Below are 27,495 nucleotides of genomic sequence, written 5' to 3'. Positions count from 1 at the left end.
AGTAGAAGAATTTAGCTATTCTTTTTCTGATAGAATGTGACGTTTTCTCAGTTTTATTGCATAATAAAGAAGATCTTTATTACTTTTGAATTTGTATTTGTTTTCAGCTATTTTATTGGTTCTAGGATTTTTCTCAAGGTTTTCCTTTCTCTTTTTTTCTATTAAATTTATTTCACCTGATTTCAAATTGAAGAAGATTCTGATGCGTGCAGGCCTTCTGGTTTAATTACCAAATTGTAATGTCTGATTTTGGTCTTAATTGAGATATATTTTGTTAGTCAGTAAGCCAATTGCATATTTCTTGTTTGATTGGCTTCTTAATCTAAACCATTAATTTAGATTATTTCTCCCAGATATTAAGATTTATTGATTCTGATAATTTTGCCATATTTTGTATGAGTATTTAGGGACTTGTGGGAGGAATTCTTGATGTTGATATGAACTTCGTCTTTTTGAAGGAAATTTTAAATTCTATTTTTTCTGGAACTTCTTTCTTATTCTGCTACGGTTTTGAGATTCTCTGAGAAAACTGAAGTATTTTCACCAAAGGATATGTAGTTAATTTCAATATCAGACCCTAATTTTATTTGATGGTGTAGTCCAATTTCTTTCATGTTTGATATTTCTCCTTTTGTAAGGACATGTCCCAACCATAACCTTATTTTTCCATTCTTTTATAGTATTATTTATTACAGATTAATTAAATTATCTAGCATCCTATTTTTCTAACTAGACGAAAAAATTTAATTATTTTCAAAAGATATCAATTTATCAAGATGAAATGATTATCTTGGCAAAGTTGTTATACAACTTTGTACAATAATTGTGTATAAATGTAGAGATGAAAATGAAAAAAAGCAGAATAAGACTTATGGTAGAAAAATCTTGAAGTTCTTATGTCTTATTAAAGACAAGATATTTCTATCATGAGTCTTATTCTTTTCAGATAAATACAATTTGAAAAAGATTAATTCCACAGGATATATTTTCACAATATTTTTTAATAAAAATAAAAAAATACAAAATTATTATATTACCTTATATCAATTAAAGTATATAATTTTAATTTCACAATATTTAATAATTGTTATCTTTATAAGTTGAGATTGTTTTTATTAAGAAATTATTGTTTTATTAAGTAAATGCATGCAACAAACAATACAGTCAAAAGCTATGATTTATGCAGTTAAATTAGAAAAATCAGTGGGTATCATTATACCCAATAATTTCTTAATAATATATACACAGCCTTCTTGAGCATACACATAAGTCTATCTTCAATAAGTACTTCTCTGTTAAAAAAAGCTTAAGTTACTAACTTCTTTATATAAATATTATTTTGATGGTTTGTTTGTTAATAATATTAATTTACAAACAATATATCTTGTTCGTGTGTGTGTGTGTGTGTGTGTGTGTGTGTGTGTGTGTGTGTGTGTGTGCGTGCGCGCGCGCGCGCGCGCGCGTGTGTGTGTGTGTGTGTGTGTGTGTGTGTGTTTATATATTTTATCTGTTTTTTATTTGTTAAAGTATTATAATTTTTTTTTACATTTATTCATATAATCTGTATTTTTTATTGTTATATTACCTGATTTTTGTTCTGCAAAAAGGCATGTTGGTTAATTTATAAGAATAGATATTTTTTTTCTGCAGTATCTTAATTTTGTTTCTTCCTTCTTCTGTTATTTTTTTATAGCATACACATTGATATTGTCATATACTACGATATATGACAAAAAATAAATAAAAATCATATATATATATATATATACAATAACAACAAAATAACTACCAAATACAGTAATAGAAAACCTGAAAAAGTAATTAAAGTCTGAAAAACTAAAACTAAACCAAAGTCAACATTTACAGGATCCTGCATCATCAGTTGGTACAAATATTTTACTGTTTTTTAGGTTTTCTGTTACTGCGTTTGGTGGTTATTTTGTTATTATTTGAGGTTAATTGGTACAGTGGTCCATATGTTGATGAATTATTTGAATTTTCACAAAGTTATATATACAGTAGTGTATATATGTCCCAATTAATTGGGACATAAATTTTTTTATTAAATTTTTATTTATTGGGTATTAAATGTTTATTTTATGGGTTGTTTTAAACTAATTTTAAATACCTCAGGCTGTATGGAAGATTGACCTTGACTTAGTAACTAGTTCAATTACTTCAACTACAACTGCTTTGTTTCAGTTCAATTGGTAAATTTTGTACAAGGTGTATGTGTTCATTAATCATTTAGTTAATGTTTGTGTTTAAACGAATGGATATTACTTTCTATTAAAAGTCAAAAATTGTTGCCTTAGTGAGCATATGTCTATAACTGTGAGAGGCATCGCTGCAGTTAGTACTGAAAAATCTGTCTCCAGAATAATTTTTTTGTCAAAAAAAAAAGACATTTATTTTTCTCGAATGAAAAAGAAAGTGTGGATTAAAATGTAAAATAACTCCTAGGATGGATATGCAGATTAGTAAAATTCATCCTTATTAGTCAAGTAAAGGATCCTTTTTGAGATTTGTCGGCTACTAGTATCAGTATTGATTCATCAATAATATGATGTAAGTATACTGAAACAGTACAAAAAGACAGAAAAACTGTTACTAACACATGAAATGAAGAAAAAATGTTTGGCTTTGCTGAAATTATAAATCTTGGAGTTGTGATGACTGAATAAAAGTAATATTCAGTGATGAATCACACTTTTTAGTCCAAGAGTTAAGAACAATTGTAGTTAAATGAATTAGTAGTAATGAACCAATGAGAGTTGAAGGTATTAAGCAGACTGTTATGTGCACTCCAAAAAGGTATTTTAAGATTTTTTTCAAAGCTATTGGTCCTGGAAACTTAGTGCTAGTGGAAAGAATGATGAATTCATTAAAGAAGATAGAAATTATGAAAAAGAAAATTGTATTTTTCATGCAAATATTTGCTGACTGCTGCAATACCTTTCTAATCATGTCTTTTTCCAAAAGTAATAAAAAAATTTATAAAGGAAATTTTATAAATAACCTTGATTGGTGTGGTAGTTCTCTAGATTTAAACTCAATCGAAAATTTATGGAGTGTATTGATGACAGACCTAGTTAAGAGCCCTGAAGGAAGGAATGAAAAAGTGTAGAATGGGAAAACTAAAGTAATATACGTAAACAACAAAGAAGATTTAACGGTAAGGACAAGTGAAGGAAGAATAGGAAATCTAAAAAAAATTGTAGATATTTGGGGGCTATGATGACAGAGAACTGAAAGAATGCAACAGAAATAAAAGGAAGGATAGCGATGGCAAAGGAAGCCTTTATTGAGAAGAGGAAATAAATATAATTCTAGACTAAAATTTAAGGAAGTGGTTAGCCAAATGCTGCATACGGAGTACCTTTTAGGGAAGTGAAGTATGGATGATGAAGAAGAGGGAGAAGGATTTTATTAAGGCTTTTGAGATGTGGATATGGAAAAGGTTGGAGAAAGTAAAATATACGGATAAAATAAGGAATGAAGAATTAATGAACAGGATTAAAGAAAAAAGAGAACTTACATGATAAGTACACAAAAGAAAAGGAAACTGGCAAAACGTGTGTTTAGAGGAAGTGGAATCTTGGTAATTACATTGGAAGGGTCAGTAGAAGAAGAAGAAGGATGATGATGATAGATGAGGTGAAAATTGAAAACTTACAAGGGGATGAAGGAGAAGACTTGGACAGAAATAGATTGAGATAATGGTGATAAAAGGGATAATGGAGAACATCAGATGATGAGAATGATGATATTGATGATATGGATGATATGCCTTGGTAAGTTTGATTGCTCAACCAAAATGCAGTTAATTGAAAACATTATGAAAATGTTGTATTATGATGAAGAAATGAAAAATATGTATTGTAATTCAGTGGATATTTATACTAGAATTAATAGCGCAAGTGTAATTACAATTATTTCAATAAAAATGTGTATTTAAAAAACCTTTTGTTGTCCAATTAATTTGCACAATACTATATTTATATATACTTAAATGAACAAAAATCCTCAGTTTAGAAGTTTAGATTTTTATCTATAAGGTTTAATGTAAAAAGTAAATAATTGTGGTACCTATTGACTGTGTGTGAGAAAATTCTATGTTTTCTAACTTTTGCTTGCGGATTAAAATAAATATAACTAAGTTTAAAATTATTTCCATTGTGATTGTTGCCATTCTGTACTTAATGTGATTTATTTTATTATAAAACTCATATTATTTCATAAATTTATTATTGTTATTTTAGTTTTTAGTATTCTGTATTAGTGTAGCTGTACAGCTACACTATTTTTTTTATTAGTACAGCTGATTTTCTTCAGCATTGTTACAGTTATAAATTACAAATGTAACCAGATATTCACATTTTATTTTCATTTTGATCACTATTAGATGCTCCTGAACAGTGGGTACTGGAAGTCGATGCGGTTGGCTTTAACAGTAAAACATCATTTGAATGATCTCTTTGATCAATATTTTTGAAAATTATTAACGATGGACACATTTTATTATTAACAGCATGTAGTATGCGACGCTTACAAATAAATATTACAAATGTCATTACACCTTCGATTATATGTAGTACATTAACGATCATATCTCTCATACGTACATCTTTGTAAACCGTTAACAATAATTCTGGTATTCGAATTACGCCCATAATCAAGAAAAATTTGAAATATAAAAACATCCTGAAATAACACAAAAATGATTTTTTATTCAAATTAGTAAAACTATTTATGAAAGAAAATCACATATAATTATTATTAAAAATTTAGTTATCTATCGAGGGATGTCGTAGTTCACCCTCTAGAAAGTATGACGACTTGGCAGAGAGGTGGCAATGCTACCTCTTTAAAATAAGATTTTTGACACCTTCCATACCTCCAAATTCATTTTATTAAATAAATATGAATGATGTGTTAAAGAATCCTGAATAAAAATGTAATCTTACGGGCAAAACAATTTTTCAATTAGTATTATTTTTTTTTTACTGGAGTGCATCAAAATCCCATAGTAACTACTCTAAAAATATTCAGACTTCAGAAGCTGTTCGGCCAAGATCCAGCTGATCCTGATCAGTCAAGAATGAAATGACCAATTTTCATCAAATTTTAACATTCATATCTAAATTTCAGTGAAACTGATGTAGTAATTTTATGGAGATCTTTGAGTATCAAAATTTTATACCTAGTCTTATACATCTCTTCAAGTATTTTTCATGATTTATTTAATACTAGCTGATCCGGCAATGCTTCGCCATTGCTATATATATATATATATATATATATATATATATATATTAAATGAACACAAATGAAAGTTTGATAAAACATTAAAAAACTGAACAATATGGAACTTCACAAAATTTAGCCTTTCCCTTTTTCCCTTCTTGCCACATTCCCTTTTTCCTTTTTTCCATCTTCCCTTCTTCTCTTTTCCCTCTCTTTCTACTAATCTATTTAACAAAAATATTTCTTTTCATGTAATTAATATATATTCCTGAATATGAGCCAGATTGGACCATAAATGCATTTTTTCCAAATATCTCAACCCCAGCGCCACCTAGCGACTCCATTTTTACCGCAAAAATATTTCTTTCACGTAACAAATATATATTCTGAATATTAACCAAATCGGACCATAAATGCAACTTTTCCAAATATCTCAATCCCAGCGCCATTTAGCGAGTCAATTTTTTGCAGAGGTATTTTTTTTTTTCATGTAACACATATTCTGAATATGAGCCAAATCAGACTATAAATAATTTTTTTCGAAATATCTCGACCACCTAGCGGGAACAAACTAATTCAGAAACCTTCACGGGTGTGAGCACAACTCACAAAGTTTCATCGCAATCGGATGAATGGTATAGGAACGCCTAGTAGATCTCAACGAAGTAGATGCGATGAACAAAATATATGACAAATTAGTTTTAAATAGTATTCTTAAACGTGTTTCATATCTTACTGAGTTCATCCTGTAGAATTCATTGTAGGTTAAAACAATACATCTCGTATTAAAATGGGATCCCTGTTGAAAAATGGAATCGACCAAGTAATCCAGATCATTACTCGATTTATTTTCAATCGAAAACACACTGGACTTTGACCGTACTTAACTGGTCTGCTGAATCACATTTTAATATGAGACATATTGTTTTTTTATCCTACAATAAATTCTACAGGATGAATTCAGTAAGACACGAAACACTATTAGTTATACTACTTTAAAAATAAGTTGTGATATATTTTGTTCATCACATTTCTTTTGTTGATTATCATATATATATGATTTGCAAAGAAAAAAACATTAGCTCAACATAAATATGTTTAGGCATAGAAGATGTGATCTTGTATTAAAATATAAAAGAAACTACATGTAGTAGGAAAAATATAGAATGAAAGTAAACTTGATAGAATGTGTTTTGATTTCATAGTTTTGCAGAGAGTTGAAATGGAATTGTCCATTGAGTTTCATGTAGTCATACTTGCTCCTAAATAATCGTTTTTGTAAAAAAAATGAGTGATCACTAATTTTGAAAATAAATTCGAAGAGAAATTTCTGTTTTGAGATAAAATAAAGAGTCAATTCATGTTGACTCTTTTTTTGTAGCTTACAAAATTTATTGTATATGTTTATCTGTGGATTTCAGATTTACATCACAGCATTAAACTGATCTGCCTCAAAACTATGAGACAATTTTAAGTTTTACAGATATCCTTAAAATTCCTACATAAATTAACAATTTGATTTATATTGAATACAATGCAAAGATAATGTAGATGTCTAACTAACTGTTTATTTAACATGTATCTAATCTTAGGAAAAAAATAATATATTTTAAATGACCTTAAAGACAGTTATAGAAATCTGCCAAGGACACTGTTTCATTAAATGAATAAATCTTTTATTCTGATCAGGAATATAGATCTAACCCACCGAATTGGTCTAGTGGTGAACGCGTCTTCCTAAACCAGCTGATTTGGAAGTCGAGAGTTCCAGCGTTCAAGTCCTAGTAAAGTCAGTTATTTTTGCACGGATTTGAATACTAGATCGTGGATACCGGTGTTCTTTGGTGGTTGGGTTTCAATTAACCACACATCTCAGGAACGGTCGAACTGAGACTGTACAAGACTACACTTCATTTACACTCATACATATCATTCTTTGAAGTATTATCTGAACGGTAATTACCGGAGGCTAAAGAGGAAAAAGAAAAAGTAATATATCTCATCAGGGATGGGTAAATATGCTGCTACTCTATGGTCAAAAAAAGGAACTGCTCTAAAATTTGTTTTGATGGTTCATGGCATACAACAGTATTAAAAAATTCATAACTGAATGTAAAAAAGAAACAAAAAATGTGATTCAAGTTCATATTAATTATTTAAAATATAAATAAATTAAATAATATTAAGATTCAAAAGGCATTGATGAAAATTATATGAGCATGTATTTACGTACTTGTTAAATGCAAAGAAGAAAATTGAAAATTAAAAAAAAATTATCGGTTAGTATTATTCAAAAATTCATCAACAGAGTATTATCGGTTTTATAAAACAGAACATTTTAATAATATTTTTAATTAATTGGTCGGAAAAGTTTTTAAAACGATTTGGTGATTAAATCATATGAAAGCTCCTTTTTTTTGTAACCTGAATGTGATGAATCGCATAAAAACAATTCTGTTGTCTGGTTTGATAGCATGTGTCTATACTACAAGCAGGAGGTCTTTCATTTTGAAGTCCAGCCGATTCACCGATGTGCAGCCGATGTCGGATCAGTAAACCGGTTGAAGTTTGAAGCATTGTCATGGCTGTTAATGTTACTGTTTACTGGTTACTGAGGTAGCCAAATGGAAGATTACTTCGACAATCAAATTAAATAGTCCCTTGCAACACTATAAATATTCCATATGAATCTTATTTTTCTCAAGTACCGGTTTAATAATGCATTTTTATTAAAAAGTACACTAAGAATACTATCAAAATTAGTGTGAAAAAGTATAGCTATGGAAATATACATATAAACATGAGAAGTTTTGGGTTGCCTGAAAGTATTTTCCATTTTTTTTGTCAAAGTGTGATGGTTGAAAAGTGAAAATTTTTTAGACAGGCCATTTGTAAAACTTTATTTTTCTAGTGTTTCATCATCAAATATTTTTTTAAGAAATAGCAAATGACAATTTTAAAACTAACTAAAAAAAAAATATTAAACTGCTACCATTTTGGGTAGGGTAATTATAACCCTTAATTTTTTATATAAATTATTTTGTTTTTTAATGTTATTTAAAACAATGTGTCACAATCAAACCCATTCCATTTAACATTTTTACGTTTCCCCCTTGGAATGGAGGTTTGAAGTATGAGGCCTCAAACCCCTATGGAGTTTGGGGGGTTGAGTAATGGTCTCATACCTAAAAAAGATGACAACATACATAAGTTGTAGAAAAGTCCTAGAACTCTGGGTTGTTTCTGATGCACGGCTTACACACAAAATAATTAAAAATATTTATTTTATTTAAATATAATATTTTTTCGTTTATTCAGTTCAATGATTCTAACTAAAGTGCGCGCGCATAACGTATTTAATTCGCGCGGGTGTAGCAATACTACCGGCGACGTTCGGCACTATCCATACTAATGTAATTTCACAACTTACATAAAACAAATTCGCTTGTACGGCCGGCACACTAGTATTGCCGCGAGGCTTAACGCAGCAGGTACCGAGTCAACCGGGCGATCAAGTTCGAGAGCCAGCCAGACCAGTTACTTTATTATACTTAAAAATATTATTAATTTATTTAATTTTACTGTTCACCTGTAACGTCACAACAGCATTTTTTGTGGTGAAGGTGCGATTTTGGAAATACTGTTATTTTTTAATCGTTAATAAATGTGCCAAAGAAAAATATAACCTTAAGGCGAAATCTCGAGATATTGATTGTGATCTTGCTCTACAGCCTCACCCCTTTGACATTTTTAAGTTGAAAATTTATTTAGAAGTAATCTGACTAAATTTGATCAAAATCAGTCCAGTAGTTCTGGAGATATGGTGATTTAAAGGCCAACACTGAACACACACACACACACACACACACACACACACACACACACACACACACACACACACACACACACACACACACACACGCACGCACGCACACACACACACACACACACACACACACACACACACACACACACACACACACACACACACGCACGCACGCACGCACGCACGCACGCACGCACGCACGCACGTACATTAACATCCGGAAAATTTCCATCCGGTTTACTGGATTCCTTAGGTGTCAAAACATCTGGTGAAAACTTCATATGCCCGAATTGGACCGATTACAATACTTTCATTTCTAGAGCTATAGCTCTACTAAAGTGCTATCTAGAGCGGAAAGAAAAATTAGATCATTTGCTAAATTCATTTTTCTGTTTAACTTTTAAAAAGTTATTTAAGGATTCTCATATTTTTTTGTTATGTACGCGCGCGCGCGCGCGTGTGTGAGTAAGGTGCTTCCTCCATTGTACTTAAAATCTATAAATAAAGTTACAAAATGCACTTAAAAAAAAGGTAATAATATTATAATAACTTACTTGTTTCTTTCTTTTTGTTTTCCACGATTGTTTTTATCTAATAAAAGTGTTCTTCTCTGTTTATATAATTTATGAATTTGCCAGATTATGATTAAAAACCAAGTTGTATTAAATCCGACCAAAATCAGTACAGAACCAAAACATAACGTCATCAAGCGAAGTATAACTAAAACAAGAAAGAATAAAAAAAAAAATGTAGTTCAAATAAAATAATAATAATAATAATAATAATAATAATAATAATAATGCAATGGAGGTTACATACTATTTACTCTTACTCCTATGCGCTACATTCCGATGTGACCTCTGATCCAAACATAACCCCGCCATCTATCTTGGTCCTTTCCTTGTCTTCTCCAATTGAGGTTAAGCGACCTCAAGTCACGCTCTATATCATCCATCCATCTATTCCGTGGTCTTCCATTTCTTCTTCTATTGTACATCGTTTCCCTCTATATTCTCCTTGCCATCCTCTTATCCACCCGTTTAATCCTTCCCGATTTAAAGAACCTTACAATATCTTCATTTTCCAGTAAGTCATTAATTTCAACACTATTTCTCGCTTTTCTCTCTCCAATCTCAAATATCCGTCCAGTAATTTTTCTTTCAAAAATTCTCAGCTTAAATCACATTCTATCTGTCAAATAATAATTTTAACTCTTCATTTATAGTTTCAAGCTTTCTAAAGTATCGATATTTATATTTTACTAATATAGTAAAAAAAAAATTTCCCTGCAGGTTGAATCGCTTAGTGAATATTCTGAATGAAAAGTTGTGTTTACAAAAAATTATATATTTCCCAGAATATCGAGTGATATATATATATATATATATATATATATATATATATATATATATATATATATAGTATTCCAAAGTTAATCGTTTGATATTGCCATATTTCTTGTTATAATTTTTTATTTTCCGATAAAACATGTCAATAAATATCTAATATTTCAATTAGGTGTTAAAAATTCACCTTTAGCTATCATAATACCTCTCTACTGATTTCCATGGCAGAGTGGTAGTTCTCTGTTTGTTTTTCATTTGGAAGGTTCTGAGTTTGAATCATTTTTTTTTCTAACCTCCGGGACCACCGTTAGGTATTGCTTCAGAGGATGAGATGAATGATTTGTAGCGTGCGTGAAAATCAAACGGGTTTGAATCCTGGTCAGCTTTTAATATTTTTTATATGCTGTAAATAGTTTCATTATTACTCGTATATCAGGGTAATAGATAGAATAATCATTTTCGAATAAAATTTTAATGTTCTGAACGATATTTTCGCTTATGTTTTTTTATATAGAACGCCCAAAATAAAAAAGTATCTTTTTTATATACGTAAGCAGAATTAATTTAAATTAAATTTTATTTTTAACTTATTCTTATATATTTTCGCTCAAAATTATCAGTGCAATCTTCTTGTCAAAATAAACGATTGAATTAATTATTAATATATAAGCGTTAATGCTAAAAGAAAATAAATATTAAATTGGTAATTTTACCTATTTCTAAATCCAGTCTGGACGTATAAGACACGTAAAATCTCATAATGCGACAAGGTAAGCAGACAATAAATGGTAGACCCCATCCGTACACTGAATACTTTTTAAATTTTTTCTTTTCATCATTTTTGGTTATCATTTTATTCGAAGTAGTCGGAAGCGTATCGCTAAAAAAATAATATTTTGAATATTAGAAAATTAAAAACGTTTGGGAATAATAAAATAAAAGAAGGACCTACAAAATGATGGATTGTTTAATGAAAGTACGATAAGAAACACGACTGGTTATCGGTACAGAAGGAATATGCAACGGTTAAAGAACGAATGATAATTATCTAGAGATACAACTGTCATTAATCAAAACCTGCCTTAATTTTAGGTAGATTTCTTAAGAAAGCTTTGTATCGGGTACTATGATTCTACTTCCGGAAAATTTCGACATATCTTCGCGTTTCACATCGCCCAGACCCCAAAACCACCGTCAGTTCAAAAGTTTATATATACATTTATATATATTTCACTTTCTTGTGCAGACGATAACTACCGTAATTTTGCGCCAATCACTTTCAAATTGATACATAAAATATTTCGACCAAGATCTCGGTGAGTTTGTTAATGGGGAAAAATCTGACCGTAGAAGTGGAAATGGGAGGGCTTTAAAAAAAAAAAAAAATTGCTATAATTTTCTTATTAAATAATACATCGAATTCATTTAAAGTTCCTACTATTCTTTGGATAAGGGCCTAAAACTTATCTAAGTAAAGTTTTTTGATATGAACAACCACTGGCCTAGCGGGGGGAAAAAATGGGGTTTCGAAGAAAAAAAAAAATCATACCCCCCTTAATAGCACAGTATCGAATCGGTTTAAAGTGGTTGTTATTCCTGTAAATATTCCCTAAGAGTTTTTTCTGAAACAATTTTTGATATGACCAACCCTTACGGCAAGGGATGACCAAAATATTGCTGGAATTGCAGGACGATGGGGTTGTCGTTTGATAAACATGTGAAATTTTTTCACATGCAACCGTTGTAGTACTGAGTAAATTTGAAGTTTTTCTTAACTTTAAGGTGGACATTTTTTTTATCCCCTACTTAGCACCGGTGAAATCTACCTCCGCCTTCCGGGGTTCCGAAAAGGATTTTTTTCTGCAGCTGTTAAAAAACATAAATACAAACTTAAACCAAGGACAAAAAAGTAGAATTGACTTAAAATGTTTAAGATAAATCCTACAAATCATTGTAGTAAAAATTATTTAAAATTGTAAAATTTTCAAACAACAAATTGAATAAATTTAGATGTTCATATTTTTAAAAATCTGACGGTTGTAGGACTTTCCCGTAACGCGGCTTTTTTTCTGATGAACGGCTTACACACAGAACTTAATTAAAAATATTTATCATTTTATTTAAATATAATATTTTTTCGTTTATTTAATTCAATGATTCTAACTAAAGCCGCGTGCACCCCGTACTTCATTCTCGCGGATGTGCAGTACAAGCGGTTAATTTTAATACTCTTTTACACTTTAAATATTATTAATTTATTTAATTCTACCTTTCACCAGTGACGTCACTACATAGCAGATGACGCAACAGCTGTACGTCAGAGCTACATCAGCGTTCATTGTGGTGAGTGAAGGTACTATTGACGCAGTATACCCAATTAATCGCTAGTTTATTTAGAGATTTTTTTGGAGTAGGGGTGGGTATATTGCAAATGTTTTTTTGCAAATATTATTATTTTTCAATTGTTAACAAATGTGCCTAAGCAAAAATATGACCTTAATTAGGCTAAATCTCGAGATACTGAGGGTGACCTTACTCTATAGCCTCACCCCCTTGACCTTTTTAAGTTGAAAATTTAACGGCATCAATAGCACATATATAGAAGTAATCTGACCAGGTTTGGTCAAAATCGGTCCGGTAGTTATGGAGATATAAGAAGTGCGGCACCGAACAAACACATGTACATAAGAACATCCGGAAAATTTCCATCTGGTTTTTGGGTTTTTTGGGTTCCTTAGGTGTCAAAACGTAAAGATCCGGTGAAAACGGCATATGCCCAAATTGGACCGATTACAATACTTTCCCTTTTGAAGCTGTAGCTCTGTTATTGAGCTAGACGGGAAAAGTAAAAATTTATGGTAAAATTTACTCGTATTTTTACATATTTATTTTATTGACGTATTTTTTTAGCGACTGGTATCATTACTCTCCTCATGACTTCAATTGATGTTACTGCTGATAGGTTGTTTTTTCTTAGAAAATAACATAACTGAAAAAAATATGAGAAAGTAGCTCATAAACTGAAAAAAAAAACTCTGAATACAATGAGACCTTATACAGAGTGAGTTTTTAGTCCTGTTACCCGATTGTTAATGTCTGGTAATTTTTTTCTAAGAAAGGGAAATTTTGTTTTGCGACATGAAGTTGGTAGCGCTACTCAACCGGTGTAGAAACGGCAGTGTGAGTTGATTCACCTTGAGCTGTGTAAACTTTTGTGCCGTTTCCGGTCGTGTTACGAACAGAATGTCTTTTACCATACAACGAGCTTTCATTCTTGAACAATATTTTGCTACGAAATCGTACGCGAGTGTAAAATAATCATTTCAAATTAAATTTGTCGGTGTTCCTCCGCCAGAAAAAATGTCAATTTCTAGGCTAGCAAACCGATTTTGATAGACAGATAGTGTTTGCGACAGAAAACGTAGCGGTCGACCGACTCGCTTGACAGATGACGTTTTAGAGAATGTGAAAACAAGATTGCTCAATTCTCCACGGAAAAAGTTTACGAAAACTTTCCACGCAAGTCGGTTTGTCATATTCGAGTGTTCAGAAAGCCGCAAAAAATGTTAATTGTATCCGTATCGCGTACGATTAGTCAAAGAGTTTCGGCCTCCAGATTTAAACAAGCGATTGCAATATTGCCGTCGGTTTAGGTCTCTCGTAAACGATAACGGAATCGAATTTTTAAACACAGTGTTCTTTAGTGATGAAGCTTGGATCCATCTCGACGGTTATGTGAACAGTCAAAACTGTCGAATTTGGGCGGTTGAAAATCCTAACGATTTACAAGACAAATCTTTGCATCCTGAAAAAATTGGTGTGTGATGTGCGATATCTCGTCATCGTATAGTCGGACCCGTATTCTTAACAGACAGTAAATGGTGAAGTATACAGGAATATTGTCCGCCAATTTGTGTCCCTCCTGGAACCTCAAGAACGGTATTGCTGGTTTCAGCAAGACGGCGCTACATGCCACACGTCTCTAGAAACCGTGGATTTTCTGCAAGAGATTTTTGATGATCGAATAATAAGCAAGGGCTTATAGTCTCCAAGGTCCCCATACCTCACATCTTCTGACTATTTTTGTGGGGCTATATTAAGTCCGAGGCCTTCAAAAACAATCCTCACACCGTTGATGAACTTAAAGTCAATATTTCCAATCCAACTCTTAAAAAGGTTTCTGCTAATATGTTGACAAAAGTCCGTGCGTGTATAACCGCAAGGTGTGGGCATTTTAAGCATATTCTTTAACAATTATGTAAGTAATAGCTTTCTATTAAATCTCTTTTGTAAGTAACAAACACATTTTTTTATTCCACCTAAATTTCCCTTTCTTAAATTACATTTAAAATTGGGTAATAGGACTAAAAAATCACTCTGTAGAACAATGGCACAATTTTTTTTTATTTTTATAAATTTGCTTTTCTTAAAAAAAATCAAAAAACAGAAAACGATTAGTAATGAAAAGTAAAAAATAATTTTGTTTCAAGAAAACTGCTTTAAAAAAAAATTGTATTTATGAATAACTAAAAAGAAAAAAGCGTGGGACGCGCTCTCATATACAACGACTTTATAGCGTCCGAATTTATAGAACGAATATTTTTTTGATGAAAAGCATGTTTTTAAAATTTTTTCTACTTTCTTTTTTTTAGTTGCAATTAAATAAAATTGTTACTAAATTTTACATCACATACTCGTACGATGTCTGTAAATAAAGTAATGAGACTAGTTTTTTTGCAGTCAAAGTGGCAACACTGTAAAGTTACTAGTAAACATATACGGTATATATTAGGTATTAATATTTTTAGTCTATTATTGCCACGTAAGATGTAAACAAACTTTTCGTGAAACGAGTTTTTGTTGAGCGTTACAAAAATGAGTGATACTAATTATGAGCAACGTTGTGCAATTAAGTTTCTTATTAAACTCGGTGAGAATGCTACTGAAACTTTTTCAAAATTGAAAAGGGGGTACGGAGATGACGATCTGTCACGAACCCTAGGTTTTTAGGTGGTTTAAAGCATTTTCAGATGGCCAGGAATCAGTTGCGGACGATCCACGCTTTGGAAGGCAGTTAACATAAAAAAATGACGACAATATTGAATGAATCAGAGACTTGGTACGGTACGACCGTCGATTAACTGTCAGAATGATTGCAGAACAATTGGAATTTGAACCGTACCACAATTCATTAAATTTCGACCAACGAATTGGACATGAAAAAAGTTTATGCAAAATTGGTTCCAAAAAATCTCACTGTTGAATAGAAAAAAAAGGCTGGAAGTGTACCGTGATCTTCTAGAGCGAATTGAAACCGATCTTGATTTTCTAAAAAAATGTTATTACTGGTGATAAATTTCGGATATTTGAGTACGACCCAGAAACAAAACGCCAGAGCAAGTATTGGGACACTTCAAATTCACCACGTCCCAAAAAAGCAAAAATGAGGAAATCAAAAATCAAAACCGTGCTAATTTGTTTCTTCGATAGTAATGGCATTGTCCATAAGGAGTTTTTTCCTACAGGATAGACTGCAAATCAATATGTTTACCAAGAAATTCTGGACTGCAGAAAAGAGTTGCCCGCGTGAGCCAGCCATCAAAGACAACTGAATGCTGCATCATGACAATTCACCTTGTCACACTGCACTCTCAATTAATGAGTTCTTGGCGAAAAAAAACATTCATGTAGTTCCTCAACCACCTTATTCTCCTGACTTAAGTCCCTGCGACGTTTTCCTGTTCCCAACGTTAAAAAAACACCTCAAAGAACACCATTTTGGAACAATAGAAAACATTAAAAAAAAGTAACCGACCATCTGAAGGATATTCCGGTTTCTGAGTTCCAACACTGCTGTGAAGAGTGGGAAAACCGTTTGAAGCGTTGTGTTGCTTCCCAAAGGAACTATTTTGAAGGTGATAGTCCATGTATAATTAGATTGTAAATAAAAAGCTTTTCTGAACCAGTCTCATTACTTTCTTTACAGACCTCGTATATATTCTGACTTCAAAAATGTCCTAGGTGAAAAGAATTGCTTGTCTTTCCTTTGAAACCATACTGCCCGTATAAACCATCAACATTTGATGACCTTGGTAAATGGTATTATGCGTGACAGCATTCGTAGTTCTGATTCGAAAGCATTTGAATCGCGTTTGGTATTTATCCCGATTGAAGATAATTCCAATAAGCCTTAGGTGGTACTACGTTTCTCGGCTTGATAATATAAGTTTTACAGCGATGACAAAACACAGCAATTGATTTTTTTGTTGTAATTCGTTTGGTAAATATGATGATTTTGTTTCTGCAAATCAAAATGATGAAATCTGTTTTGTACAAATTTCACAGATGCTATCAAAATACGTGTTGAATACGATGCATTCTCGAATACCGTAAGATCAGCATTCCATTCATGACGTCGTTGACGCCTATTATCTAAATTAATCTCATTTTTTTTGTGTATGAATTATTTTGTTATTTATTTTTTGAAGAAAAGCATGTTTAAACAAATTGAAAAAGTTTTTTTTTTAATTTTCTTTATAAGTTGTCTTTCCAGCTCTCACATCCTGAAATTTTTTCTCTCATATTAGTTTTTCCTTCTCTTTTTTACCTGTTTAGCTTCTGGGAATTACCATTCAGGTATTACTTCAGAGGATGATATGTATGAGTGTAAATGAAATATAGTCTCTTACAGTCTCAGTTCGACCGTTCCTGAGATGTGTAGTTAATTGAAATCCAACCACCACACAACACCGGTATCCACGATCTAATATTCAAATCAGTATAAAAGTAACTGTCTTGAACGTACTAGGTCAAACGTTCAAGTACTAGGTCTTGAACGCTGGAATTCTTGACTTCTAAATCAGCTGATTTGGGAAGATTTCGTTCACTATTAGATAAACAGGGTGGGTTAAATTAGTTTTTTCTTAATATCTTTTACTTATAGCTTCTACTGTTTAACGGGTGGTTCGTGTCTTCTTTCCGTCTACCTCTACTAAAATCTTCGCTATATTATTTTGATCTTCTTCCTTAAATATTTTACGTTATATTGTCTATTTCCCCTTTCCTTCTTCTAATCTCTTTATTTGTTATATGCACTAATTCACACATTTTAGCACCGTACACCTTTTTTGATGGAATTTCCAGTTTTTCTTTCAATTTCATTCTGAATTTCCTATCTCACAAATTTAAATTCAATATCTAGGTACTTCCTCCGTTTGTGTCATCTTGTTCCGTATTTCTAATCGGCTACAATTTTCCTTACTTTGAATATTTCATTTACTCATCATATTAATCGCATATTTCAATCATTTTGTCTTCTATTTGTAGATTTAAATCCGACATTCCTACCTAAAGTCGGGTGATCTCTCTGACCATTTTATTTGACTCCTTCATTCAATCAGTCTTCTAGCAAAAATGTATTTAAAATTTCACGTGCCCATAGACCGAAATGAGGTGGGGAAAATTCTTGTTGAAACCAAATGTTTTGGAAGTTGGGGCCAACAACGTTTTGAAAGTTTTGGATCGATACGGTTGAGAAGTAAAGCCTCATATTTCACCGCGTTAAAATTCCCATCAATAAATATAGGCCCTATCAATCGACCACCGACAATACCTGCTCGTACGATTACTTTGACTGGATACTGTGTATGCGCCTCACGATACCAGTGCGGACTAATATCAGTTCAGTATCGACAATTATGCCGATTTCTACTGCTATTTAAAAAAATATCGTCTCATCAATAAAAATTATATTTTTTAATATATTAGAAATTGCACAAATATTGTTTATTATAATTTTGCAGAATTCAAATCTTTGATCGCAGTCGAATTCATTAAATTCTTGCACCAGACAAATTTCGAAGGGTTTAAAATTTTCTCTTTTTAAAGTTTGAATCGCTGAACTTTGGCAAATTTTATATTATTGTGCTGCTGTTCAAGTCTAGGAATGAGGATTCTCATTAAATTCTTGCACGATCTCTAACGATTTGCTATTATTTATTGCAGATTTAACCCTCCTTAATTTTCTCCTTTTTATTAATGCTTCCTGTTTCTTCAAATCGTTTGATGGTTTTTGGTACTGTACCTTTTCAAATAGGGTTAAGATTATCGCACTGAACGATTCACAAACTTCATTATGCTACCTAACTCTATCTTCAAAGTCTCTCATTAAAAGCGTGACCTTTTCCTGTTCATTAAGTGACATGTTAGCTATGTTAATAGGCGGTACAGAAAAATTTAATTCGATAAAAATCAATTCCTCCTCTATGAATCATGAGACCTTGCCGTTGGTGAGGGGGCTTGAGTGCTCAGGGATACAGAGTAGCTGGACCGAAGGTGCAACCATATCGGAGAGGTATCTGTTGAGAGCCAGACTAAGGAATGATTCCTGAAAGAGGGCAGCAGCTCTTTCAGTAGTTGTTAGGGGCGTGAGTCACAATGACTTAAACGGCCGTATCAACATCACTCAGTCCTCTGAGTACTGCGCAGCTGAAAGCAATGGAAAACTACAGCTGCTTTTTTTCCAAGAAAATGTGGCTCTCTGCATTTTCACATAGCAACAATGGAGGCGCCTTCCTTGGTAAAATATTCCGGAGGTAAAATAGTCCCCCGTTCGGATCTCCGGGTGGGGACTACTAAGGAAGGGGTCACCAGAAAATTAAAAAATAACATTCTACGAGTCGGAGCGTGGAATGTTAGAAGCTTAAAAAAGGTTGGTAGGCTAGAAAATTTAAAAAGGGAAATGGATAGGGTGAATGTGGATATAGTAGGAATTAGTGAGGTTCGGTGGGAAGAGGAAGGCGACTTTTGGTCAGGTGATTTTAGAGTAATTAACTCAGCGTCAAATAATGGGCAGGCAGGAGTAGGTTTCGTGATGAACAAGAAGATAGGGAGGAGAGTGGAGTATTTCAAAACGCATAGCGATAGAATCATTGTAATAAGGATAAAATCAAAACCTAAACCGACAACGATTGTTAACGTTTATATGCCTACAAGCGCCCATGATGATGATGAGGTAGAGTGTGTATACGAAGAGATTGATGAAGCAATTAAACACGTAAAGGGAGATGAAAATTTAATAATAGTTGGAGATTGGAATGCAAGCATTGGAAAAGGCAAGGAAGGAAATATACTGGGTGAATACGGGCTGGGCAAAAGGAATGAAAGAGGGGACCGACTTATAGAGTTTTGCACGAAGTATAATTTAGTAATTGCCAACACCCAATTTAAAAATCATAATAGAAGAATATACACTTGGAAAAAGCCAGGCGATACTGGAAGGTATCAGATAGATTATATCATGGTTAAGCAAAGATTTAGAAATCAACTCGTTGACTGCAAAACTTACCCTGGAGCAGACATTGATAGCGACCATAATTTGGTGATAATGAAATGTAGATTGGGGTTTAAAAACCTGAAGAAAAGTTGTCAGATGAATCGGTGGAATTTAGAGAAGCTTGAGGAAGAGGAGGTAAAGAAGATTTTTGAGGAGGACATCGCAAGAGGTCTGAGTAAAAAAGATATGGTAGAAAATGTAGAAGAAGAATGGGAGAATGTTAAAAAGGAAATTCTTAAATCAGCTGAAGCAAACTTAGGCGGAATAAAGAGAACTGGTAGAAAACCTTGGGTTTAAGACGATATATTGCAGCTGATGGATGAACGTAGAAAATATAAGAATGCTAATGATGAAGAAAGTAAAAGGAACTATCGGCAATTAAGAAATGCTATAAATAGGAAATGCAAACTGGCGAAAGAAGAGTGGATTAAAGAAAAGTGTTCAGAAGTGGAAAGAGAAATGAACATTGGTAAAATTGACGGAGCATACAGGAAAGTTAAGGAAAATTTTGGGGTACATAAATTAAAATCTAATAATGTGTTAAACAAAGATGGTACACCAATATATAATACGAAAGGTAAAGTCGATAGATGGGTGGAATATATTGAAGAGTTATACGGAGGAAATGAATTAGAAAATGGTGTTATAGAGGAAGAAGAGGAAGTTGAGGAGGATGAAATGGGAGAAACAATACTGAGATCTGAATTTAAGAGAGCATTAAAAGATTTAAATGGCAGAAAGGCTCCTGGAATAGATGAAATACCTGTAGAATTACTGCGCAGTGCAGGTGAGGAAGCGATTGATAGATTATACAAACTGGTGTGTAATATTTATGAAAAAGGGGAATTTCCGTCAGACTTCAAAAAAAGTGTTATAGTTATGATACCAAAGAAAGCAGGGGCAGATAAATGTGAAGAATACAGAACAATTAGTTTAACTAGTCATGCATCAAAAATCTTAACTAGAATTTTATACAGAAGAATTGAGAGGAGAGTGGAAGAAGTGTTAGGAGAAGACCAATTTGGTTTCAGGAAAAGTATAGGGACAAGGGAAGCAATTTTAGGCCTCAGATTAATAGTAGAAGGAAGATTAAAGAAAAACAAACCAACATACTTGGCGTTTATAGACCTAGAAAAGGCTTTCGATAACGTAGATTGGAATAAAATGTTCAGCATTTAAAAAAAATTAGGGTTCAAATACAGAGATAGAAGAACAATTGCCAACATGTACAGGAACCAAACAGCAACAATAACAATTGAAGAACATAAGAAAGAAGCCCTAATAAGAAAGGGAGTCCGACAAGGATGTTCCCTATCTCCGTTACTTTTTAATCTTTACATGGAACTAGCAGTTAATGATGTTAAAGAATAATTTAGATTCGGAGTAACAGTACAAGGTGAAAAGATAAAGATGCTACGATTTGCTGATGATATAGTAATTCTAGCCGAGAGTAAAAAGGATTTAGAAGAAACAATGAACGGCATAGATGAAGTCCTACGCAAGAACTATCGCATGAAAATAAACAAGAACAAAACAAAAGTAATGAAATGTAGTAGAAATAACAAAGATGGACCACTGAATGTGAAAATAGGAGGAGAAAAGATTATGGAGGTAGAAGAATTTTGTTATTTGGGAAGTAAAATTACTAAAGATGGACGAAGTAGGAGCGATATAAAATGCCGAATAGCACAAGCTAAACGAGCCTTCAGTAAGAAATATAATTTGTTTACATCAAAAATTAATTTAAATGTCAGGAAAAGATTTTTGAAAGTGTATGTTTGGAGTGTCGCTTTATATGGAAGTGAAACTTGGACAATCGGAGTATCTGAGAAGAAAAGATTAGAAGCTTTTGAAATGTGGTGCTATAGGAGAATGTTAAAAATCAGATGGGTGGATAAAGTGACAAATGAAGAGGTATTGCGGCAAATAGATGAAGAAAGAAATATTTGGAAGAATATAGTTAAAAGAAGAGACAGACTTATAGGCCACATACTAAGGCATCCTGGAATAGTCGCTTTAATATTGGAAGGACAGGTAGAAGGGAAAAATTGTGTAGGCAGGCCACGTTTGGAGTATGTAAAACAAATTGTTGGGGATGTAGGATGTAGAGGGTATACTGAAATGAAACGACTAGCACTAGATAGGGAATCTTGGAGAGCTGCATCAAACCAGTCAAATGACTGAAGACAAAAAAAAAAAAAAAAAAAATCAATTACAAAAAAGATGTAAATAACAAAAATAGCTTAAAAATGCGGTAAAGGTAGTTAAAATCAATTAGCCAACCGATCACAATAAATTCCAATAAGGAATTAACGATGTAGTAACGAAATACTAAATGGAATATTACGCAATAATCAAGTAAGCTTTATTTTCGTAACACCGGTAAGAGACAAACAATGATCAGACGGTCAGCATGATTAGGTGACACTATTTTTATTTATTTACTCGTTAAATTATAACAAAAACAATTTTTTGTGTTAAAAAAGAATTTATTTTAATTTTTTTAAATTTAAATTTAACTTTGAAAATAAATTTTAATTTAATTCCTTTTTATTTAATTTTATTATTTGAACTTATAAATTTAATAATTTTCAAAACCTAAATTTTGGGTTATAACCCCTACGCCACCCCCTCCAAGAAGGGGTTGAAATTTTATTTCTCGTCGAAAGGTAAAGCAGTCGACCGATACCTAATCCTTAGTATTCTATCTGGAACGGTTTTAAAGTTGTCGAGGGGTTTTCACACTTTTTACGCATTCTGTATCTATATTAACAAAACGTATAATTGTAAGATTAAAATTCTCGGAGATTAGCCCTCGTAAGAAGATACTTGTATCTTAGTGACTACGCTAGAATATATGAGTAATTTGAGTATAAGGATAGGCAAGTAAGTAGTCAAAATGCGGGTCGACTAATGAGGTTACAACGCAGACCTAATCTCCGGATAATCGCTGGATACAGGACCATAAGCACAGAGGCGGCATCGGCGATGGCGGGGGTTCCTCCGGTGGATTCGCTAGCTAGGTTGAGGATCCTCATGGTGAACGGTAGAGACAGGAGGTCAGCAGTAGATGAGCTGTACACGGAGTGAAACGGAAGGTGTCAAACGACATCCAAGGGTAGATGGACATACGAGCTCATCGAAGATGTCAGAAGTTGGGCGTAGAGGAGCCATGGAGACAAGAACTTGGAGTTTACCCGATTCCTGTCTGGTCACGGGTGTTTTCGTGATCGTTTGGCATCACCAACCGATGTCATAAATGCGGGGAACAGGATACCGCGGAAAATGTGGTGTTCTCCTGCCCAAGATAGCGAGATTTCAGAGTGGGACCGTTGGAGCAAGGAATAGTGGGTGCGAACAATATAATAAAAGTAATGCTTAGCAGCAAGGACAAGCGGGATAAAGTAATGGCGGTGAAAGGCGCATGAGGAGAGAATTCGACAGAATATGGATCGACGGATGAACCGAGACACGGAGTCCGAAGACTAAATAGGCGGCGGGGGGTCCCCGGAGTCATCGTCCGTCAATCGCCCCTAGCGGACGCCACCGGGTAGTTTCGAATCGGATAGAAGAGAGCCCCGGTGATCACGCGAGGGCTGAGTACATGCCATACGGATTAGTTTCGGCCCCTGCGTGACTAGAGGGGGAGGTTTTTTAGCGGGTGAGAGCCCAGCACTGCCAACACAACGAGCCTGGCAGAGCTTTTTCCTTCGCCTACGGAAAACAAAAAAAAAAAGAAGTAAATAGATAAATAAAATAGATTATTATTATTTATTTATAACTACCGATAAAATTATATATCCTATTATATAAGATTTACTGATAATAAAGTATAAATATGTATTCATATCTATTTATATTTACTGGAAAGTATGTAGCGTAAATGTATTTATTTATTCATTCCTTATAGATTATATCATTTAGAGCAATGCAGTATTTAAAATTTAAATACGGATAACAAAAACGATTGTGTTTTATTTTAACTATTAAAAAGAAAAATTAATATTTGAATTTTATACATATATTACTTTTTTGTAAATGTAGAATGCACATTCCAATAATTCAAACGTAATATATATTCATGATTCTTTTTATCTTTGGCACAATATAAAAATATCACAGGAAATGTAAATTAAAACAGAATAATTTTTAATTTTATCTGTAAATAAATTTTATTAGTTCTAAACTAATAAAATTATTTCTATTTTTTTTATTTTTAATACTTTTATTTATAGTCTTATCAACAGTTAAAGTCATTACCGACTTATCAGTGTAACGTAACTGTACCGGTAAATGTGCAGTCTTGAATAAACTCAGGTCGACTACTCCTGAGATTTGTGGTTAATTGAAACCGAACCACCAAAGAACACCGGTATCCACGATCTAATATTCAAATCCGAATAAAATTAACTACCTTTATTAGGAGTTGAACCTGAGAACTTCGAAATCAACTAATTTACGACGACGATTTTACCACTAGACCAATCAGGTGGTTTTTTTTCTTTTTAACCACCAACGGGACAGGAATCTATTCCATACTAAGAAATATTTTTAATGCTTTTAAAGGATTAAGGAATTGAATATATATATAAATGAATTTTTGTTGGTCCCGTTGCGTTCCTATACCGTTCATCCTATTGGGATGAAACTTTGGTGAGTTGTGAGCTCGTCCGCGAAGGTTTCTGAATTAGTTTGGATCCGCTAGTTGGCGCTGGGGTCGAGATATTTCGAGAAATTGTATTTACGGTCCGATTTGGCTCATATTCAGAATATGTGTTACACGGAAAGAAATGCCTCTGCAAAAAAAGGATCCGCTAGGTGGCGCTGGGGTTGAGATATTTCGAGAAATTGTATTTATGAACCGATTTAGCTCGTATTCAGAATATATATTAGTTACGTGAAAAGAAGAATTTTTACCAGAACTATATCCGCTAGATGGCGCCGGTATCGATTCCCTGCCTTCCAAGAGGAGGAAACCGCTTACCATGTGTTTTTAAGTGCACAAGATACGATCGTGACAGAAAAGCTCTATTAAATGTATTACAAAGAGGATGTTCACATCAGAAAAAGCGCAAGGTATATTACTGCACTCGGAGATGAACCGGAGGGCTGTTGCTGACTACACCAGGACAGTCCTGCGGGACATAAATACCTATATTATATTCTCCGATTAGTTGTATTTGTACATGGGTATCAGGCATTACGGTGCAATCTGCTGTGTACTGATGCTGTTCACTGCATCGTTCATTTGATGTTTGTATTGTATTTTCAACTTATGATCTGTACTTGGAATATGATGTGACGTATGACTGTGTGTGTGGGCGATCTCTCCCTCCCTGATTGAATGCGTTATTACCTATGCCAAGGAGGGAGGATAGCCAGGGGTTGAGGTTTAGTCGGTAGTGCGCAGATGAACATACATACGCTCTTCCTAAAACCTAGCGGGACTTGTTAGCGATCCCGACGCTGCTTCGGCGTCTGTAAAATGGATTCCCACCTCAAAAAAAAAAAAAAAAAATATGGCGCCGCCGGTATCGAGATACGTACGAAACAAACAAACAAGTACACAAACAGACTTTCTTCTTCTTCTATATATATATATATATATAAAAGGCAATGTTGGTTATGTGTGCCCGCTATAGACTAAAAAATTACTGCACCGATTTACGCGCCGGGTTTTTGCAAAATGATCCCAATTGTCTGGAAAAGATTTAAAGCTATTGAAATCCTCGATCATACCAGTAGAAAGTTAATTAGGGGTATTTTGAACCGACTGCTATGTTTAGAGAGTGGTTTGAATTAAATCCGATAGGTAGTGCTGTTGTTTTGCTAATTGGATTTATTTACAATCTGACTTCTATAAAGTGAAAGGTTAAATTTTGTGTAGTTCCGTAATATTCAATTTTTTTTATGTTTTATCAAACTTTCAATTGCGTTCATTTAATATATATAAATACTCAAACCTAGAATAGCAAAGCATTGTCGGGTCTGTTAGTTTGTAATAAAATTAGTTGATATTTATAGTAAATAACAGCCGTTTAAGAGTTGATTTTCGAAGTCGAAAGTTTTCAGGTTTAAATCCAAATAAAGATAAATTACTTTTATTTGGATTTTAATATTAAACAGTAGATAGCAGTGTACTTTGAGGGTTGGGATTCAATTAACGACAGATCTTAGGAATGGTCGGCCCGAGTTTGTATAAGATTATACCTCATTTACATGATATACACATCATCTTAATGTTATTGGGCCACAGGAGGATTCCTTATTGATCACTAGTTGAACAGATTGCAAATTACGAATAGATATTGGTAATAGAAAATAAAATATTATTGTTTTATCGAGTAAAATATAAATTATTTTTATTTCTTTATTTTTTTTTTTTAGATGGAAGAAATATTCATCCAAAAAGAGGGGATGTCTAATAAAAAAAATTTCGAAATTTCTGCTTTATATTGACTCTCCCAATCCTTATATATATATATATATATATATATATATATATATATATATATATATATATTTATAAAGCAACTAAGGTAAAAAAGATACTAGTCAGAGTTGTTTTCTCTGAAAGTAATGATATTTATTATACTTCCTGTTCCAATGGTAGACGGAATGAAGGTTCTTTTAGTAAAGCAAAATATTTGTTATTATATGGACTTAGCATGGTGATTTGGTACAGTATATTCGTTTCAATAAGTAAGGCCGTAGGAAACACTTCACTTTTCACTTTCCTTACTTAATAAACTTGATATGGAATGCTTATTATTCTTAAGGATGTGCTTGTCAGTTTCAAAAGTGATTTGTATTTCATATCAGATCACTTTTTTTAATTTCAGGGTCCACAGTTAAGTATTGCTTCAAAGGATGAGATGAGTGGTTTGTAGCGTGTGTGAAAATGCCATGCCTGACCGGGATTCGAACCCGGAACCTCCGGGTGAAAGACCGAGACGCTACCACTCCCGCCACGGAGGCCGACATATCAGATAACCTACAACACTTTTGGTTACAATATTTAACATGAATATATAATAACTTATCTTTTGTTGTTTATATTGTAACCGGTTAAAACACTGATTAAACCTCTCTTATATTACATAGACTACTAAAAAAAGTGATTAACTCGCCCGGATTAGTCTTGTGTTTAAAATCGTCATCCCAAAATCAGCTGATTTTTGAAAATCAAGAGTTCTTAAGATTCGAATACTTGAAAAGGCAGTTGATTTTATACGGTTTTTAATGCTAGACTGAGGATACCGGGGTTTTTTGGTGGTTGGGTTTCAATTAATCACACGTCTCAGGAGTGATCGACCTGAGTTTGTTCCAAAGTACATGTTTACCGGTATATTTACACTTACACTCACAGGCCTGGCAAGTCGGTTGTGGTAATTGCATTTGCCTATACACACATTCTCATACCTGAAAATAGCTGGAAAACTGTAAAATAAAAAACTAAAAAAAAAATATTTTTTTCCAAATAATCAATCGGCGGTTAAATTTTCATTCTTTTATTTTCTGAATAAATAATGATTAATACATTTTCTAAAGAAAATCATATACATTACATTTTAAATAAGACATTTTTAATCGGTAATTTTTATCAATAAAGAGGTCTTTAGTTCTTTAAGAATAAAAAAATTATTATTTAAAAAATTTATCTTACCTGAAAGTTTGCCATAAGACAAAACATAATACGTTTATCCAAAAAAAATTTGATAGATAACCGTAGAAAAAACAGG

At 32.8% G+C, this 27,495-nt stretch overlaps 1 protein-coding gene across 1 annotated transcript; it reads right to left on the bottom strand.

The window, feature by feature from the left end:
* Nucleotides 1-1,033: 1,033 nt before the first annotated feature.
* On the bottom strand, nucleotides 1,034-27,495 carry LOC142333238 (G-protein coupled receptor Mth2-like). The gene is made up of 4 exons (XM_075380225.1): nucleotides 27,420-27,495; nucleotides 11,133-11,299; nucleotides 9,628-9,793; nucleotides 1,034-4,704 (listed from the first exon to the last, which is right to left on the bottom strand). The coding sequence occupies exons 2-4, from the start codon at nucleotides 11,269-11,271 to the stop codon at nucleotides 4,374-4,376; spliced, it is 636 nt and encodes a 211-aa protein (XP_075236340.1). The 5' UTR covers nucleotides 11,272-11,299; nucleotides 27,420-27,495; the 3' UTR covers nucleotides 1,034-4,373.

Source organism: Lycorma delicatula, chromosome 12, assembly GCF_047948215.1.
Source record: "Lycorma delicatula isolate Av1 chromosome 12, ASM4794821v1, whole genome shotgun sequence".
NCBI lineage: Eukaryota > Metazoa > Arthropoda > Insecta > Hemiptera > Fulgoridae > Lycorma > Lycorma delicatula.
Note: the sequence above shows the minus strand (reverse complement) of the source record. Positions and strands in the feature narration are given on the sequence as shown.